This window comes from Tubulanus polymorphus, chromosome 9 (assembly GCF_964204645.1).
Source record: "Tubulanus polymorphus chromosome 9, tnTubPoly1.2, whole genome shotgun sequence".
NCBI lineage: Eukaryota > Metazoa > Nemertea > Palaeonemertea > Tubulaniformes > Tubulanidae > Tubulanus > Tubulanus polymorphus.
The window spans coordinates 1,396,827-1,413,583 of NC_134033.1; the positions used below are offsets into that span (position 1 = coordinate 1,396,827).

Below are 16,757 nucleotides of genomic sequence, written 5' to 3' on the forward strand. Positions count from 1 at the left end.
CCTTAGTGGTAATTCACCAGGTGTCGCTAGTGAGCAGTGGGACATAAATGCAGGGTTTATATTTCTAGCTCAATTTAAAATACAGCTCTTTTATGGTGATATCTAATTTGCGTTTTTATCGTGACATTTCAGGTCATTTAACATTTAACATTATGAGCTCACGATCTCATCTCGTCAAAAGGCACCGGGGGCAACATAAACAATATAATGTTGGCCATTTATACAAATTCGTGCATTAAATTATTAAAATTCAATTTCAATTGCGCGACGCCGCTTGAAAATTCATTTTGAAATTCATTTTCACTTGAAATCACGGATACAAAAAAACAAATCGGTTACGTATTTGCAGTAAAGCTCGTGTCTCAAGTCGTGTACGAACAAAGCTGCATGAAAAGTTTTCTTCGCTGATGAGACGGTGAGAAACTACGATGGTCATTCTGAGCATAGTTTTTACATTTGCCTCCCTTGGCGTTGGACATTCTCTGCCAATAGGTAAGATTCATTTTCGAAATTCTTTTATTTCGATCTAAAATATTGCACAGATTTTTCCACATGTGAGGTACTTCATTACGTTCTTGAGAACCATTTGTTTTAAGCATTCTTTCGGTATTCGCTCCAGGCCTCTACCGGCCTGTAGTTCAGTATTAGACAAAGTCCAACAGGTCAATTGTTAAGTTGTTAGATTGGTTGTAGAACTGAACTGAGCTCAAACTGGTCGCAAACGGATGCTTTTTTAATGTGCTTGAAAATCCTTTAAACTGGTGTCATATGTTGTAAGATTGGTTATAGAACCAAAATGAGCTTAGACTGGTCTTAAGTTCTTAGATTGGTTACAGCAGCAAAATTTGCTTAGACTGGTCTTAAGTTGTAAGATTGGTTATAGAACCAAAATGAGCTTTAGACTGGCCTTAGTTGATATATTGGTCATAGAACCATTGAGCTTAGACTGGTCTTAAGTTGTTAGATTGGTTATAGAACCAAAATGAGCTTAGACTGGTCTTAAGTTGTTAGATTGTTATAGAACTAAGATGAGCTTAGACTGGTCTTAAGTTGTTAGATTGGTTATAGAACCAAAATGAGCTTAGACTGGCCTTAGTTGATATATTAGTCATAGAACCAAATTGAGCTTAGACTGATCTTAAGTTGTTATATTGGTTATAGAACTAAAATGAGTTTAGACTGGTCTTAAGTTGTTAGATTGGTTATAGAACTAAAATGAGTTTAGACTGATCTTAAGTTGTTAGATTGGTTATAGAACCAAAATGAGCTTAGACTGGTCTTAAAATGTTAGATTGGTTATAGAACCAAAATGAGCTTGGACTGGATTCATATCTAAGCCATTACTTTGCAAAAGGCCGCTCCCTGATGAAGCTCGTTGTTTAAAGAGGTCCCATCTCTTCCACAGATACGGCATGCGCCTCGGGAGACCGTCTGAAATGGAACATCATCCCTGGTTTTGCTCTTGCCGGCTTCAACGATCACTACATCGGCCAAGTGCCTGAACCCGACTGTCTGAGATCTTGCGCTAATTCCACTAAATTCCTGTGCCGTTCCGCCGACTACGACTCGCGATTTCGGGATTGTTGGATTCAATCGGAAAGCCGATTTACTTTTCCAGAGAATTTCAATAATTTCACTGGACTGAAAATGATTGACTGGCATTGCGAAACAGTGAACTCATTGTGTAAGTGAATGGTGGGCCAGATAATGGGGCTTAAATTATTATCTCCAGTTCCAGTCAATGAATATCTCAGCCCTATAGAGTTTAGACTGGTCTTAAGTTTCGTAGATTGGTTATAGCTTTGATAACTTAGGAAAACAGCGGTCACCTCACAGCTGACTGACCACCTGATACAATGACTGGTCACCCACACTGACCAGACGAAATTGCAAACTCAATAACGAAATCAACTTGCGTTCTGTGGTCTAGAGTGAGGACTCGGGATTCGCAATCTGGGGACCCAGGTTCGAATCCCGGAACGGCCGGTTGTTTGGTTTAGTATTCGTGATCGGGGTTGGAACAACCGTTTTCTCTCTTTCTCATACACTCCATTTTTTAATAAAAAATAGTCAATTTCAACCAATTCGCTTTAGAATATCGAAATTCTTCCATTAATTTTAACTCTATTAAATATAGATTTCTACGATATTCATGGCGGGCAGATTCCGTCGCCAGATGTCGCTGCGGTCGGATCCATGACGTCAGGGGGTGAATTAGAATGCGCGTTGTCGTGTCTGTCAAATCCGAGATGTGATCTGATCGTCATTAAACCGATATCGTCTGCTACCGAGGTGAACTGTCGTCTGTACGACAGCATCGTGGTACCGGATACAAAATGGCTGCCGGCCGCAGACGAACTCGTCTTCAAGGCCGATTTTAGACATAACCTGTAAATACGCAGCGCACGGATCTAGAGGCTCTAATTATCGAAAGGCACCCTCACAACTTTGAGTGCTTCATTTTTTTGTGTCAAGGTGCGCAAGTTCGTCCCGTAAATCTAGAAAAGGGGTTTATAGTCAAAACACTGCACTTCGTGGTAAAACGCACATGGACTGTACATGTATTGAGAATGCACGCATAGAAGCGATTAAAATAGAGAATAAAGTTTTTCTGATGAGTACAAAAATAGTTTATTATTAACAAACGAACGTTTTCCCCTCCTCAAGTGAAATAGATGTGAATGATGAAATTCTGAATAAAACTTACAGATATTTTTAAGAGATTCATTGCGACTGAAATTGTTGTTTTAACCAAGCCTTTGATGATGCAATGAATTCATTCATGTTTTTAAACAAATTAAATTACTCAATTAGTTCATTAATAAGTTAGATGAATTAACTATAAACATGATGTTACAATCATTTAGAATGGAGATCATCACTAATTGGACGATTTAATTCTACCGTATTTACAAAATATATACACATATGAACACAAAGTATTACACAAGGTTCTAACTTACGGTTTTCCCAATTTCGTTTTCCATAACTTTTCTTTCTATACCCGGATTATAAATTTTTCATACCCCTCGGTTACACATCGCCAACCTAGAACAAGCAGTGTAGACCCATAGGCATGCTGGGAGAAAAAAACAAAATGTCCATATCTTTTCCAGGGCCTGAAAAAACATTGCCGTTTTCCAAAACCCTTTAGCTGCTAGACTATCGAATAATGTATGTAAGGTCTCAATCTGCAGCCCCCGAGCTGGGCGGGCTACCCCTTAGACGGCTCATCATCGCTACTGCTCGACTCAGAAAGCTTCACCTCTTTAACTATTTCAACTGAGGCGCGATTCGGCCGGGCGGTGCTGCCACCTTTATTCGAACTTTTTCCGCGACCTTTCCCCTTGTTGGTGCGTCTGCCGGTGGCGCCCCCACCGCACACAAGCGATTTTATACCGCAACCGGGTTTGAGGTAATCGCCCCAGGACTCTGGACTCCCGGGCGAACAAGCCGGAAATTCGGCGCGAACTAAATTCTTTTTTTTAATCTTCGGGATTACTTCGTCGTCGTTGTCGGAGCTATCCTCCGATAACACTAATTCGCGATCGACAGTCCGAACCGGAGCGGTGCTAGTTCGTTTCGCGGCGGCTCGTCGTGAAAGTTTCAATTTATCGATCGCTTCCCGTTTCGACATCACGTTCGCGCGATTGCTCCTGCGTTTAGGAGCAGACGCGCCTTCGCTCGGGGCAGACGCGCCTCCAGGGGGCGCTGGTTTCGTAGGACTAGAATTGATTTGATTGAGAGCTCGTTTAAGCCGCTTGCTTGGTTGTTTTTTCTTCATCGCGTCGCCAGCGCCATCTGTTGAGATGAACTGCGGAGTGAAATAACTTGTGATCGTTCTTTGAACCTGAAATTCAAAAATTCAAAATGGCAGCAATTTTAACTGAAACTGGATCCGTGAACCCCTGCCCTGCCTACAGCGCCCTGTCCTGCCCACCCCCTGTCCTGCTCACCCCTGCCCCGCCCCTTCTCTCCTCCTACCGATATTTCATTGACTTTTTTCATGACCGGAAGCAACATTTCATCCGCTTTAAGTTTCGCCCAGCCCAATTTCTGTTTCGAGTAATCTCGTAGCAGATCTAGATCGGGTCGGCTCCACGTAAACGGTTCCTGGCTCGTATCAACAGTAGGTTCTAGGTACGCCTTAAAAACCGCTTCACTCGGAAAACCTGCAATAAAAAGTGGCTGGACGATCAGTTAGTGAAAGTGTGCTGATGAAATGCCTAATGTCTGGTGTTTGTAGTTCATTTTCAATTGAAAATGTCTCAGGTGAAGCACTGGACACATGTGAAGTGTGGACGATCAGTTTTTGAAAGTGTGCTGATAAAATGTCTAATATCTAGTGTTTGTAGTTCATTTTCAATTGAAAATGTCTCAGGTGAAGCACTGAACACATGTGAAGTGTGGACGATCAGTTTTTGAAAGTGTGCTGATAAAATGTCTAATATCTGGTGTTTGTAGTTCATTTTCAATTAGAAATGTCTCAGGTGAAGTTGTGAACACATGTGAAGTGTGGACGATCAGTTTTTGAAAGTGAGCTGATAAAATGTCTAATATCTGGTGTTTGTAGTTAGTTCATTTTCAATTAGAAATGTCTCAGGTGAAGCACTGAACACATATGAAGTGTAGACGATGCCCTACCTGGACTGAATTCAAGTCTGCGAAGTTTGGATTTAATTTTCGTCTCCGACGGTGGTTTTTTCTGCTTGTGAGCCTCGTCCCACCATTCTCTAAAATTAACCACATCATAATATATCAGCATCGTCGAAACAGTTTTCAATTTTTCAAAACTAAAAATATTTTACAGGCGCGTTCGACGAGACGCACTTACTTGCATCGTTTCAAACCGGTTAACTGTTCCCCGGGAAACTCGGCGAGGATTTCCAGCGCAGTAACCGGGCCGACGCCGGCCACGCCTTCCGTGTAGTCGCTGCCGCACATTACAGCGATCTGTATCAGCCGCGTACGATCCAAACCTGACGGCAAAATACAGCAAGCATTTTAAATATTCCGAAAAATAGAAAATACCCCACCTTACACTATTTTTAAAGGTGACATCTGCCTATGATGTCATCAAACTGTCTACTAGTGATTTTGACTAAACTTTGAAAAGGTCCATATAGATCAAATCTAACTAAATGTAAATCAGTATTTGAAATTTGATTAATTCCATACTGGATACAACGAACTATCGGTTATAACGAGCAGATTTTCTGATCCCTTGAAGTTCGCTGTTACGAGGTTCAGTTGTAGGAGAGAATCGATGGTAAACAAATAAAAACCAACAGTTAGGTCTGTAAAACAGTATATTTTCTTGACAGTTTCGAAGCTTTGACTAAGCCCCATAATCAAAAATAGGGGCTCATTTCAAGCTTCGAAATTGTCAAGAAAATAAACTGTTTTACAGACCTAACTGTGGGTTATTATTTGTTCACTCTAAACTGAGATAGATATCAGTTAATTGCAGTCACAATTGGATGGTGTCATCGGTTAATCGATGAGGCAGCTATAATGCTGACCTAGGTGTTTAGTTAAATCCGTTATTTTGAACATTTCGACGTGTTTGTCTTGGTTGAAGAAGTTTTTGTAGACGGTTTCGCCGCCGAACAGCCACACGTCGCTATCGTTCGTAACGACACCGTCGACCTGACCGGTCACGTCTAAATACGCGCACTGAGCTTCCGCTTCCATCGGGCAGACGATGTACGGCAAACCGAATAGCTGCAACAATTCCTGAAATTATTCATAATTCGAGCCTTATTTTGAAAGTTTAAAATACCGATGAGACGAGCAGGGTGCGCCACTTTGTTTGACTAGCTATTTCCTCCTGAATATTCCCTGACATACATGTTGTTTTCCCTGACTTGATCTTGTACTATGAATCCAATCAATTAACACAGTCATAGACGGAAACTGTTTGGTTTTACGCGCGATCTATCTAATCAAATTACCCCTGACTATTCTCTGATATGCTCGTTGTTCTCCATGATTTGATCTGCTAAGAATCCAATCAATTAACACAGTCAAATACGTAAAACATAGACATAAACTGTTTGATTTTACACGCGATCAAACAATCTCAACCTAGTTCTCACACTTAAGCCCTAATTACCAGGTGAGGGCAGAAATCCAGTGATACTTACTTGGGCTTCTAAATGCATTTGATCTGTGATCGTTTTCGCGAGACGTTCCTCCTTGCCGCGCGTCTGCTGCAAATGTTCGCCTTCAGTTTCAAGGTCAGTGGCCATCTTCTTCAATTCGACCTGCGCGCGCACGCGTACAGAGAAAAAGCGTATTGGATCAAAAATGTTTTCAGGACCTCAAATCACAATAATCAATTCTCCCGATTCCTCTAAAACTCCCATTCTCTTCCTTCGACTCACTTCCTCTTCGTCCCCGCTTTGCCTTTTGTCTTAGACTCCCTACTCCCTTCTCTCTTTAATGCCAAGGATCAAAAGGTCTTTTAAATCACCAAAATCCCCTTCCCTCTAAAACTTCCCTTCCTCTATGTCTACAACTCCCTCCCCTTCACCTTTTACCTTAAACTCCCCACTCCCTTCCATCCCTCGATTCTAAGGTATCCACCTGAGTCATTTGTTTAAATTCCTCTGCGATGTCACGAGAAGTCTGCTGCAAATCATCATCATCATTCTTCCTTTCCTCTATGAGATCCTCCCTCTCACCATGTTCCCCTTCGATATCATCATCCTCGATAATCTCGGGAATGTCGTCAGTTGATTCGCTCGGTATCGTTACCACTTCACTGATCACTTCAACCAAATCATCTACAATTGAGATATTTCAAATAGTTTCAAAAATCGGTTTTAACGGGCATCATCTCAAACACCATTCCAGAAATCAGTTACTGATAATCACTATTTATCATCATTTATTATGTATCATTATTTCATCTTAAAAACAAAGGTTTTCAATCTGGATCTGAGGCAGTTATGAGTTATTGCCCTCCTTACCATCCGAAGAATCATCCGATATTTCAGTTACAACCGGAGCCTCCTCCTCCGCCTCCTCCTCCGCTTTTTCAAACGTTTTTTTCTTCTGTTCTTCCAACAACGGATTTTTCAAATTAGTTTCGATAGCGATTTCGTCGACTTTCGCCGGCTGTACTCCGCGAATGGAGTCGGATTTTGTCCCGTTCTCCGAACTCTTCGTAATTTGATCAAATTTCGCGATTTTGTCCGCGTTAGTCTTCGAAACGTTTTCGACGCAATCGATGACCGTTTTTCCTCCGAACGTCTGCGGTTTTTTTGAACTCGCCGCCGACGAAACTTCGACAACAGCGTCGTCATCATCATCATCATCGGAAACTAGATCATCGTCTTTGATTTCGATCGGTTTCGCAGATTTGAAGGATCGCCGATCTGGACTCGCCGTGATCACCACCGGTTTGATATCATCACCTGATTCGAGAGAAATCGCGACCTTCTTTCTCAAAAAATCTTCGGATTTCGACGAATTTTCGGCCGTCGATATTTTTACCTGCGTCGACGCAAACCAATCAGCGATCGCTTGCGAAGACATCGCCGCCACTTTCCTTTCCTCCTTCTTCGTTTGCTCCTCAATCTCCTCCTTTCTATCCTCGTCATCATCATCATCGTTAACAATTTTAGAACTATCAGCAGACGTGATAACATCCGTCTGCCGACTCCGTCTGTCCGTAATCATCGTCGACGGCGGCAACGACTTATTCAAACCCTTAATTAGAATATAATGCGACGAGTCTTCTGATTGGACGCGGCGGGTTTCGATGCTCCGCCCCTTCAGATTCAAACTGTCGACTATCTCGCCCGTCTGCTGTTCGTTCATCTCGCTGCGTACGACGTTCAGACGTCGAGACAAACGACTCTGATTCATTAACTTCGATACTTGATAATTCGAAAAATTCTGCGAATCCTAGGACGAAAAGAATTGTGTTTAAATTCAACAAACTTGTTCATCGGCAGTAGCCACAATACCGAAGTTGTCTCCTGTTTTTGAGTCCTACCGGTAATCTATTCGTATTTCCGATTCAATTTACAATTTCTAATTCAAAGTGGAGTTTGACTACAACATTGAGCAATGACTTAATCTTCCATAGATCTCCCTACATCAACATCAATCTCTTCTAAAACAACATTGGCTACTTTAAAAATCTCATGACTTCATCAATTCCTATCATCAATTTAATTTCTAGAAAGTTTCAAGTTTCGAGTTTGTTTATTCATCATAATCAAATGACATGATCGTCAATGAACGATGGCTACTTCGTTCCACAAATGCCCTATGACATCATTTCATCAAATTGTAATACTCACCTCAGGCATCTCGTGCTGCCTGTACAGAGCCCGGCGTTTATTTTTCTCTTTCAGATCGGAGAGGATCTCGTGTTGAATTTCGGGAGGCATCGATTTGAAATCTTCCGATTCGAAATCGATTGAATCCAAATCTTGGAACTCTTTCTACAAACGAATCATAAACGTTTAAAACTGATTTTTTCCGCGACAAAAAGAAAAATCTTTTCCTTCGACTGTAAATTGGATCTTAGAATAAAAGTGGATGTGATTGTCATGAAAGTCATGGTCCATTGATGGTTCAGTACCTGTTTCAGATGCTGTTGAAATTGTTTCTGTATCTGTTCATCTCCATCCTCCTCGGACCCGCTACCCAGCGTGTATAAACTAAAAATATCCATCACTAATTATGATTGGCTATTAAGAGGCTAGTAGTCATTTGATAATGTCATAGGGGGATGAAATTGGTGTTAGCAATAGACGAGATCATCAAGGATTTGTGGAAGTTGCCATTCTTGTTCTGGAAGTGTTTGATGATGTCATAGGGGGATGAAATTGGTGATAGCAATAGACAAGATCATCAAGGATTTGTGGAAGTTGCCGTTCTTGTTCTGGAAGTGTTTGATGATGTCATAGGGAGATCTATGGAAGAAGTATTTAACTATAACTATAACTTCACTTCAATCAAAGTTTAGGTAATAAGTTGTAAACTTACGAATTAGAATCACTGTGTTGTTTGTCGTCAGTGTTGTCTGCTTCGGGTGGTAACACGTACAGATCATCGACGTCTGTTGTAGTTCGATGATGTGAGGTCGACGGCTGGACCGACGCAGCCTCCGTATCGTCACCGCCGATGACATCATGTATCGCGCGCGATTTCACGTAGTTTGTCAGGATTTTCTGCGCGTGTTTCTCCGAGCGTTTTTCGGCCGTTTCTTTTCGATGTCTTCGCGCGTTCTAGAAAAACGATTAAGTAGCAGGCGAGTTTCCATCAGACTCTTCGAGAAAAGATATCTGCCTCCACAAATCTCCTAGGACATCATCAATTTCAACTTGTGATTTGATGCTCTAGACCTTTCCGGAAATGATCGCACAAAAGATCAAGTTATTATTTGGCAATTTGCTGATGTCACACATAGGGATTTTTTTAAAGTAAAAAAAAAATTTGGCAGAAAGTAAACCAGGTTGATACTAATAACTCCTACAGGGTCCCTCTGGGGTCAGTTCCACGGTCAAAACTTAAGTCAAAACGTGGACTTAAATCTTAAGACTGGTCTCAAGTTGTTAGATCGACTAAAGAACTAAGTTGGCCTTCGATTGATTTTAGGTCTAAGCCATGACTATGCAACTGGCCCCGGGGGCTAAGGGCCAAGACTTGGACATGGTCTTAGACCAACTTAATTCTATAGCCAATTAACTTAAGACCAGACTAAGCTCATTTCAGTCTCTAAATCTCAATCTAACAACTTAAGACCAGTCTAAGATCAGTTTGCCGGTTCTAAAGCCAATCTAACTACTTAAGACCAGTCTAAACTCACTTTAGTTTTATAGTCAATCTAACAACTTAAGACTCCAGTCTAAACTCATTTTGGTTCTATAACCAATCTAACAACTTAAGACAGTCTAAACTCATTTTGGTTCTATAACCAATCTAACAACTTAAGACCAGTCTGAGCTCAATTTAGGCCCGTGGGCATAAGCCACGTCCGTGCACCCAGCCCCTGGGCTAGGGTTTGGGGGCTGAGGCTTGTTCAAAACTATACGTACCATAGTATCTCGTTTGAGAGCCGGAACTCCTCCGTCGAACACAAACACCGGCTTGATTCGATAATAAAGCAGTTTACAGCATTTATTGAACAGTCCGATCAGATGAGCGTTTGGTAACGGGTTGCCTTGTTTATCTCGCATTCCTTTAGCCGCCTGATGCAGCCAAATACTGACATGTTTTCCGCCGTTAAGGACGGAAATAATTAAAGCTTTGCTCAATCATCGCGATTAACCGAACTGGATTATGTGCTAGAAAGATCAAAGGGTTTGTCATTTCGAGGGCTGCAGTTGCTCAAAAGATGTTAAAAGATTTCTAATTAGCAAACAATGAAATATTTTGAACGTGCCAAACTATCAATCAGCACCTTATACCGGTGTACGGAAAAGGGCTGCCCTCAGAATGCCCAGTTTTAACATTACCCTTAAATTGAATGCGGTGTAAATTGACGATGAAAAGGATATCGATTGCTAGAATTTTTCCTTCCAATGACTCCAGAGTCACCGGGCGCCCGATGCTCTCCAAAAGCTGCCATAGACCGAGGACTCCCATCTTGAATCCGGCCCCGAACAACTATCGACTCAGCTCACAGTTTTTTTCAACAGATAGACTTTCTTTTATTCTGAAACGAACAGAAAACAAACAGAAACGATCAGAATTTTCAACAGATTCTTTCACTTTGCACCTTTCTGAATTCTTTCTGACTTTCAGCTGGGCCTAAACTTTTTATAACAATTCATCAAAAGAAATAGCACTCAAAGAAATAAGACATCCACATTTTCAAAATGATATGAATTCCCCAGTAGTAATTTAATTCATGAAAAGATAAAAATGTGCTTCCTTACCGGTAAAAATGACTTATAAGCACAGTGTTTTTGAATGTGTGCAATAAAATTTAATTTGAATTTACGTTGGCTCCACACAATTTAATCAATTCAATTTATCTATATTGGAAATTTCTTACCGTATTTTACTGTTTTTAGCGTCACGATTTTCTACGCAAAGAAATTCGTGTAAAATAAATAAACGATGACGACGATGAAGCCGAGAAACACACATAAATTCCATAGAAAATAGAAATCGACGCGACGTCTCATTTTTGACAGTTCTCAAAGAAAAACTCAAAAAAACACGGTATTGGACTTTGGCAAAAATCAAGGAATTGGACTTAGTCAAATAGTGACGATCTTTTTTGTATTATGACCGCTACATTACATTTTAGAAATGATTTTAATGAACTGTTGCTCCTAAGATGGGTTCCTAATAATTTTCTAAAACATGGAACAAGTCTAATAGTTGGCAAGGTTTCCGGCGGTAATTAGTTCGTTCAAGATGGCGGCGTTCGTATAAACAAAACAAAAAATTTTCGCGAAGTTTTTCGATCGAATTTCCCGGACGCGGCGATCATGTCACTGGTTCACGCGTCGATAAGATGGATCCGGCGATATCTGCTGTCGAGCCAGTCGCTTCTGACCTTACTGACGATCATCGTGATCTACGCTCTATTCCGACAGAGATCGACGTTTTGGTCGACGATAAAAAAACTGCGATCGAAGTTAAGATTCAGCAGTACCTCGTCAGCCTCCTCGACCGATGCGGATGATTCGGCGGATTTGACGCGTAAGACAAAAGCGTCGTGGGAATTGCGTAAGGGCAATGTCGGTATGTACGCGATACAGGGCAGACGCGCGACAATGGAGGACCGGTTCAACGTGGTTACCGCCGATCAGCTCGAACACACCGGAACATCGATTTACGGTATATTCGACGGACACGGTGGACAGGTACGATTCGAAACAATCATTCTGATTTTACTCGTTGAGCCAAATACCATCCTCACTTGCCAGGGATTGATTGCCTCCCTTGATGCTCAGGCCAACATAAACCCTGGCCGCAAACCCTTTATTGTTCTTTTACACCGCCCAGGAAATCTCGAAAAAGGTTGCCACTAAATGGTGACAAGTCTAGACATAACTGGACTTTCGGAGTGTCTGGTATTCTAGAGGGGGTTCTAAGTTAAGAGGGCTGGCAGGTGGTTAAGCAACTGCATACGTAGTCATAGTCAGTGCCCTAACGGTGTTTTAGTTTCGGAATCGGATATTTTCACAAACCACATTAATTGGTATAAGCTCCTCCGAGTATAAACGCTTACCGCCAACAATTAGGTAGCTAACAAGATGTAACTAGTCTTAAGAGTGTCCAGTATCCAGGGCAGGGGTTTAAAAGTGGTCAGTAAGGGTGGGTTTAGGTTTGATTGTGGGGGGTTTAGTTAAGGGTTTTATTGTCTTATATTTGTTAGGTTTTTTTTTTTTTCAGTTTGCCGCTGATTTCGTCGAGAAGACATTGTTTAAAACGATTATGGTTCGATTGTTGAAGTCGGCTCTGAACGGAGGCCCCGATAATTTCAGTAAACTCCTCACCGACGAGATATTGTACGTCGACAAGCAGTTGTTATCAGTCGAGAAATTGACAAACGAAGCGTCAGGTACGAATAAACGAAATTCACAGCTTTACAGACTTTGGGTCCAGTGTTCCACAGTTTGTCTTCCTACTCCCGCTCTTCACCTCTTCTTTCCCTCTCCTCTCTCGTCCATTCTCTTCTCTCCTCTTTCCTCCATTCTCTTCCGGTCTTTCTCCTCCATTCTCTTCCTCCTCCATTCTCTTCCCCTCTTCTCTCTCCTCCATTCTCTTCCCCTCTTTCTCCTCCATTCTCTTCCCCTCTTCTCTCTCCTCCATTCTCTTCCCCTCTTTCTCCTCCATTCTCTTCCCCTCTTCTCTCCTCTCTCCTCCATTCTCTTCCCCTCTTTCTCCTCCATTCTCTTCCCCTCTTCTCTCCTCTCCATTCTTTTCCCCTCTTCTCTCCTCTCTCCTCCATTCTCTTCATCCTCCATTCTCTTCCCTTCTTTCTCCTCCATTCTCTTCCCCTCTTCTCTCATTCACTGACTCAATTCTATTTCATTGTTGTATTTTCAGGAACGACAGCGCTGGTGATGTTATTAAGGAACGGTATTTTGACCGTCGCGAACGTCGGCGATTCTCGTGCGGTGCTTTATACAGACGACGATAAACTGATGCCTTTATCCTTCGACCATAAACCACATCAGGTAAAATCAACTAATATGTTTTACACCTATTATCAGCGTTGATAGAATATTGACTATTATTGATTGGAAATATTGAATATTTCTTTCTAAACTGCCTCACATAATTGGCATGACCCGCATGATGAAATATTCATCAACATTTTCGCAGACCCCAATCCCGGCAGTTGCGACTGATGGGTTCGTAAGGATCACGACAAATCAAGTCATTCATTCGATCAATCAACAATCATTACATAATCAAAAACACATTGAAACTAATTTCTCCCTAGAATCAAATTCAGGTTGCGGGTTTCTGAAAATAACTAGGTCCACCAGTGTTCCTCTGCTGGGGTTTAAAAGGGGCTGTATTTATTGTTAGGTGTATGACATCGCGGCTTTCATTCCCCCAAAAATACAGAGAGATAGAATATTGACATCTACTCTGTTAGGGGCAGCTGATGTATTGTAAGGGGCGGCTGATTTTCAGAAGGTTGGATGTAAAAATGAAAGTGCTGGCCTACGCTTTAAAACCTGTTGACAGTTGTGGAGACATCTGGATCCAGTTCCACAGTTCTGAGTTAAGATTTGACTCTGGGTTAAAACATTGAAAATGAACTAACTTTAACACAGAACTGTGGAACTGGGTCCTGAAATTTTTAACCGGCAATTCTGATCTTGATTCAAATTATTAAATTATTTTCTCGTTCGTATTTTATTCTCGTAGCTGAAGGAGAGAAAGCGTATAAAAGACGCCGGTGGTTTTATCAGTTTTAACGGGGTTTGGCGCGTAGCCGGGGTACTGGCGACCTCTCGCGCTCTCGGCGACTACCCGCTGAAAGACAAGAATCTCATCATCGCCGATCCGGACATTCTGACGTTCGATCTGAACGAAATCAAACCGCAGTTCATGATTCTCGCCACCGATGGATTGTGGGATATGTTCAGCAACGAGGAGGCGGTCGCGTACATCAGAGAGAGGCTCGACGAGCCTCATTTCGGAGCGAAAAGTATCGTGTTGCAGGCGTATTACCGCGGCTCGCTCGACAATATCACCGTCATCGTCGTTAACTTTTTAGCCAATCAGGCGTCGGTCGTCAGGCGCGGATCAACGGCTTGAGGTCACGCGATGTTTTACGCGCATTTTTAGAAGAAAAAATTGATTTACGTAAATATTTAAGAATTTAAAAAAAATAATTTAATCCCAGTTGTTGCTACTAATGAGTTCAACAGTTGTGAGTTAGAATCACGGTCATTAATTGTAACTCATTAATTGTAACTCATAACTGGATCCTGAGTTCGAAGTTAACTCTTACTCACAACTGTGGAAATGGATCCTGAGTTTAGAGTTAACTCAAACTCAAAGCTGTGGAAATGGATCTTGAGTTCAGGGCCAACTCTTACATCTATGGAACTGGATCCTGAGTGCTGAGTTAACTCTTACAACTATTGAACTGGATCCTGAACTCGAGGATTCAGTTCAGCATTTGTTAACTTTTTGAAGAACCAATAATCATGGATTTACACATCCAAGTGCATGTGGCTTAAATAATAATTTTGCTCAATTCAGATAATACAGTAAACCTTGCCTAACTCAGACAAACTGGGACCGGCCACAAAAATTCGATTCTGATATGAAAGTTCAAATCAAAGATTGGAAAATACATTTATGATGTCTGGAAATGATTTTTGTCCGAGTACCGGTTGGTAAAAAAACTTGAGCAAGGCTGTGAAGTTTGCTGTACTACATGTATTTCATTTATAGTTGGTATAATTGAGGCTCTTGTCCTATTCCGATAGTAAGGCGGCCATCTTGGATTTATGTTGACTGCAATTTTTTATAAGCCATGTTCGATCGCTAATTTTTGTGTCTCTCTTAATAATTTCTTCTCTATAGAGAAAATTGTTGATATTTCTTCTTTTAAATATTTGTTGTTGTTTTCTTTTTGTTTATTGTTGAAATTTAAAATCTAATCATGTGTACGATTGATTGAGTAAAAATTGATTGAGTTTTGTGCGGTACTCGATGAGTACTGTCTGGTACTCAATGAGTATTGTGAGTTACTCACTATAATCATGTGTATAATTGATTGAGTTCTGTCTGGTACTCATTGAGTATTTATTGCACGATATTCTATGATGAGTTCTGTGTGGTACTCAATGAGGACTGTGTGGTACTCATTTAGTCATGTTGTTGAAATCTGTAAGAAACTAATTGCTCATCAACTTCTGAGGTGTCTGCAACTTAACCTAAACCTGTAGAGGCTGGTTTTATAAACCAGTTTAAACTTGTACCTGCAGGGGCTGGTTTTATAGACCAGTTTTAACATGTACCTGCAGGGGCTGGTTTTATAGACCAGTTTAAACTTATACCTGCAGGGGCTGTTTTATAGACCAGTTTGAACTTGTACCTGCAGGGGGCTAGTTTTAAAGACCAGTTTTAACTCATGGTTTTAAAGACCAGTTTTCACATGAACCCTGCAGGGGCTGGTTTTTTAACCAGTTTGTTTTAACTAATTGTACCTAGGCTGCAGGGGCTGGTTCTATAAACCAGTTTTAAGGAAATTAAAGTTAAAAGCTGTGTTTCGGTAAAATTGACCCGACTCAGGCTGCGTTTTACAAGGCAGTGTCAGTTAGCCTGAATGAATTAAGAAATATGAATTTTGGGGATTTATACTTAAAAAAGGATTTTACATGCCTTGTATGAAGTGCATTTCGAATGTCTATGGTCTCTTGGGGGGAGGGGGAGGGGGGGCAGATGAAATGTTATTCTTTTCGAATTGATAAGAATATGATAATAGTGTATGTGATCATTGTTAATAACCTAAAAAAAATGACTAAATAAATGCGTAGATTTGTTTTGTAAATTTTCATTCGTCTCTAATGATTCTCGTATCAGCCAAGAGATGGCGCATCCGTCGTATTCCGATCCACTATCTGAAATGTCTTAAGAATACACTAGGGCTGAAGAAAACCAGAACACCAATTGTCTATGGTGAAACTTATGATAGATATCCGGTAGAAATTATGATGAAAGAAATGGTAGATTATTGGTGCATGGTCTCCTAATGATCTAAAATGCCAGTAAAATAGAAATAGTGCCAAGTTACTCGGACGGTCAAGTAATTTTCATTAACCAGACCCCGGTTAACCGGGTAGCCCCTGGATGAACACTACAAGCCGTGCCGCTCGGCAGGGAGCCGGCCGAATTCCTGAAGTTTATTACTGCTAAGTTTCGTTTAACTATATATACGTTGCCTGAAGAAATAGATCGCTATACGCATGAAGATTTTGATAAATCTTGCAATAATGGTGCATTCCATGAGCTAGCTCGAATGCATGAATTCACTACGGAAAAATAATTAATAGTACCGTTTGTGTCCGATTCGACGAGTGTCATTTCGTCCGCTCCACGCATCCGCAGCCGCACTTTCTACCCCTGGCAAGCGAGCACATTTTATCGGTCAAATCGCACTAATATGTAAAAACATAGAAAACGTTTTAAAAATATAGAAGGACAGAACTTAGACTTTTTGCGAAATAACGCGTTAAATTATGTTTTAAAAAAAGGTATTTATATTGATGACAGAATCAAATAAAACAGAAATATTGAAAATACAT

General features: G+C 41.1%; 2 protein-coding genes across 2 annotated transcripts; one reads left to right on the top strand and one right to left on the bottom strand.

The window, feature by feature from the left end:
• Positions 1-2,670: 2,670 nt before the first annotated feature.
• LOC141910904 (DNA excision repair protein ERCC-5-like) lies at positions 2,671-11,144 on the bottom strand. Its single transcript, XM_074801787.1, has 14 exons — positions 11,021-11,144; positions 10,521-10,678; positions 10,059-10,234; positions 9,007-9,248; positions 8,600-8,678; positions 8,316-8,459; positions 6,975-7,914; positions 6,589-6,788; positions 6,147-6,266; positions 5,523-5,736; positions 4,835-4,979; positions 4,645-4,733; positions 3,985-4,172; positions 2,671-3,850 (listed from the first exon to the last, which is right to left on the bottom strand). The coding sequence occupies exons 2-14, from the start codon at positions 10,606-10,608 to the stop codon at positions 3,215-3,217; spliced, it is 3,261 nt and encodes a 1,086-aa protein (XP_074657888.1). The 5' UTR covers positions 10,609-10,678; positions 11,021-11,144; the 3' UTR covers positions 2,671-3,214.
• A 252-nt stretch (positions 11,145-11,396) lies between these two features.
• Positions 11,397-15,877, top strand: LOC141910827 (protein phosphatase 1L-like). Its single transcript, XM_074801666.1, has 4 exons — positions 11,397-11,840; positions 12,373-12,541; positions 13,030-13,160; positions 13,864-15,877. The coding sequence occupies exons 1-4, from the start codon at positions 11,463-11,465 to the stop codon at positions 14,254-14,256; spliced, it is 1,071 nt and encodes a 356-aa protein (XP_074657767.1). The 5' UTR covers positions 11,397-11,462; the 3' UTR covers positions 14,257-15,877.
• The last annotated feature ends 880 nt before the right edge of the window (positions 15,878-16,757 follow it).

Bases quoted from the DNA above. Each gene is read 5' to 3' on its own strand.
- LOC141910904 (XM_074801787.1), bottom strand. From the start codon at position 10,608: ATGGGAGTCCTCGGTCTATGGCAGCTTTTGGAGAGCATCGGGCGCCCG. The intron at 10,235-10,520 runs ATATCCTTTTCA...ACGGCGGAAAAC, and splicing joins AGGAAAAATTCTAGCAATCG to ATGTCAGTATTTGGCTGCAT. The intron at 5,737-6,146 runs GTAAGTATCACT...GAATAATTTCAG, and splicing joins AAATGCATTTAGAAGCCCAA to GAATTGTTGCAGCTATTCGG.
- LOC141910827 (XM_074801666.1), top strand. From the start codon at position 11,463: ATGTCACTGGTTCACGCGTCGATAAGATGGATCCGGCGATATCTGCTG. The intron at 12,542-13,029 runs GTACGAATAAAC...TTGTATTTTCAG, and splicing joins ATTGACAAACGAAGCGTCAG to GAACGACAGCGCTGGTGATG. The intron at 13,161-13,863 runs GTAAAATCAACT...TTATTCTCGTAG, and splicing joins TCGACCATAAACCACATCAG to CTGAAGGAGAGAAAGCGTAT.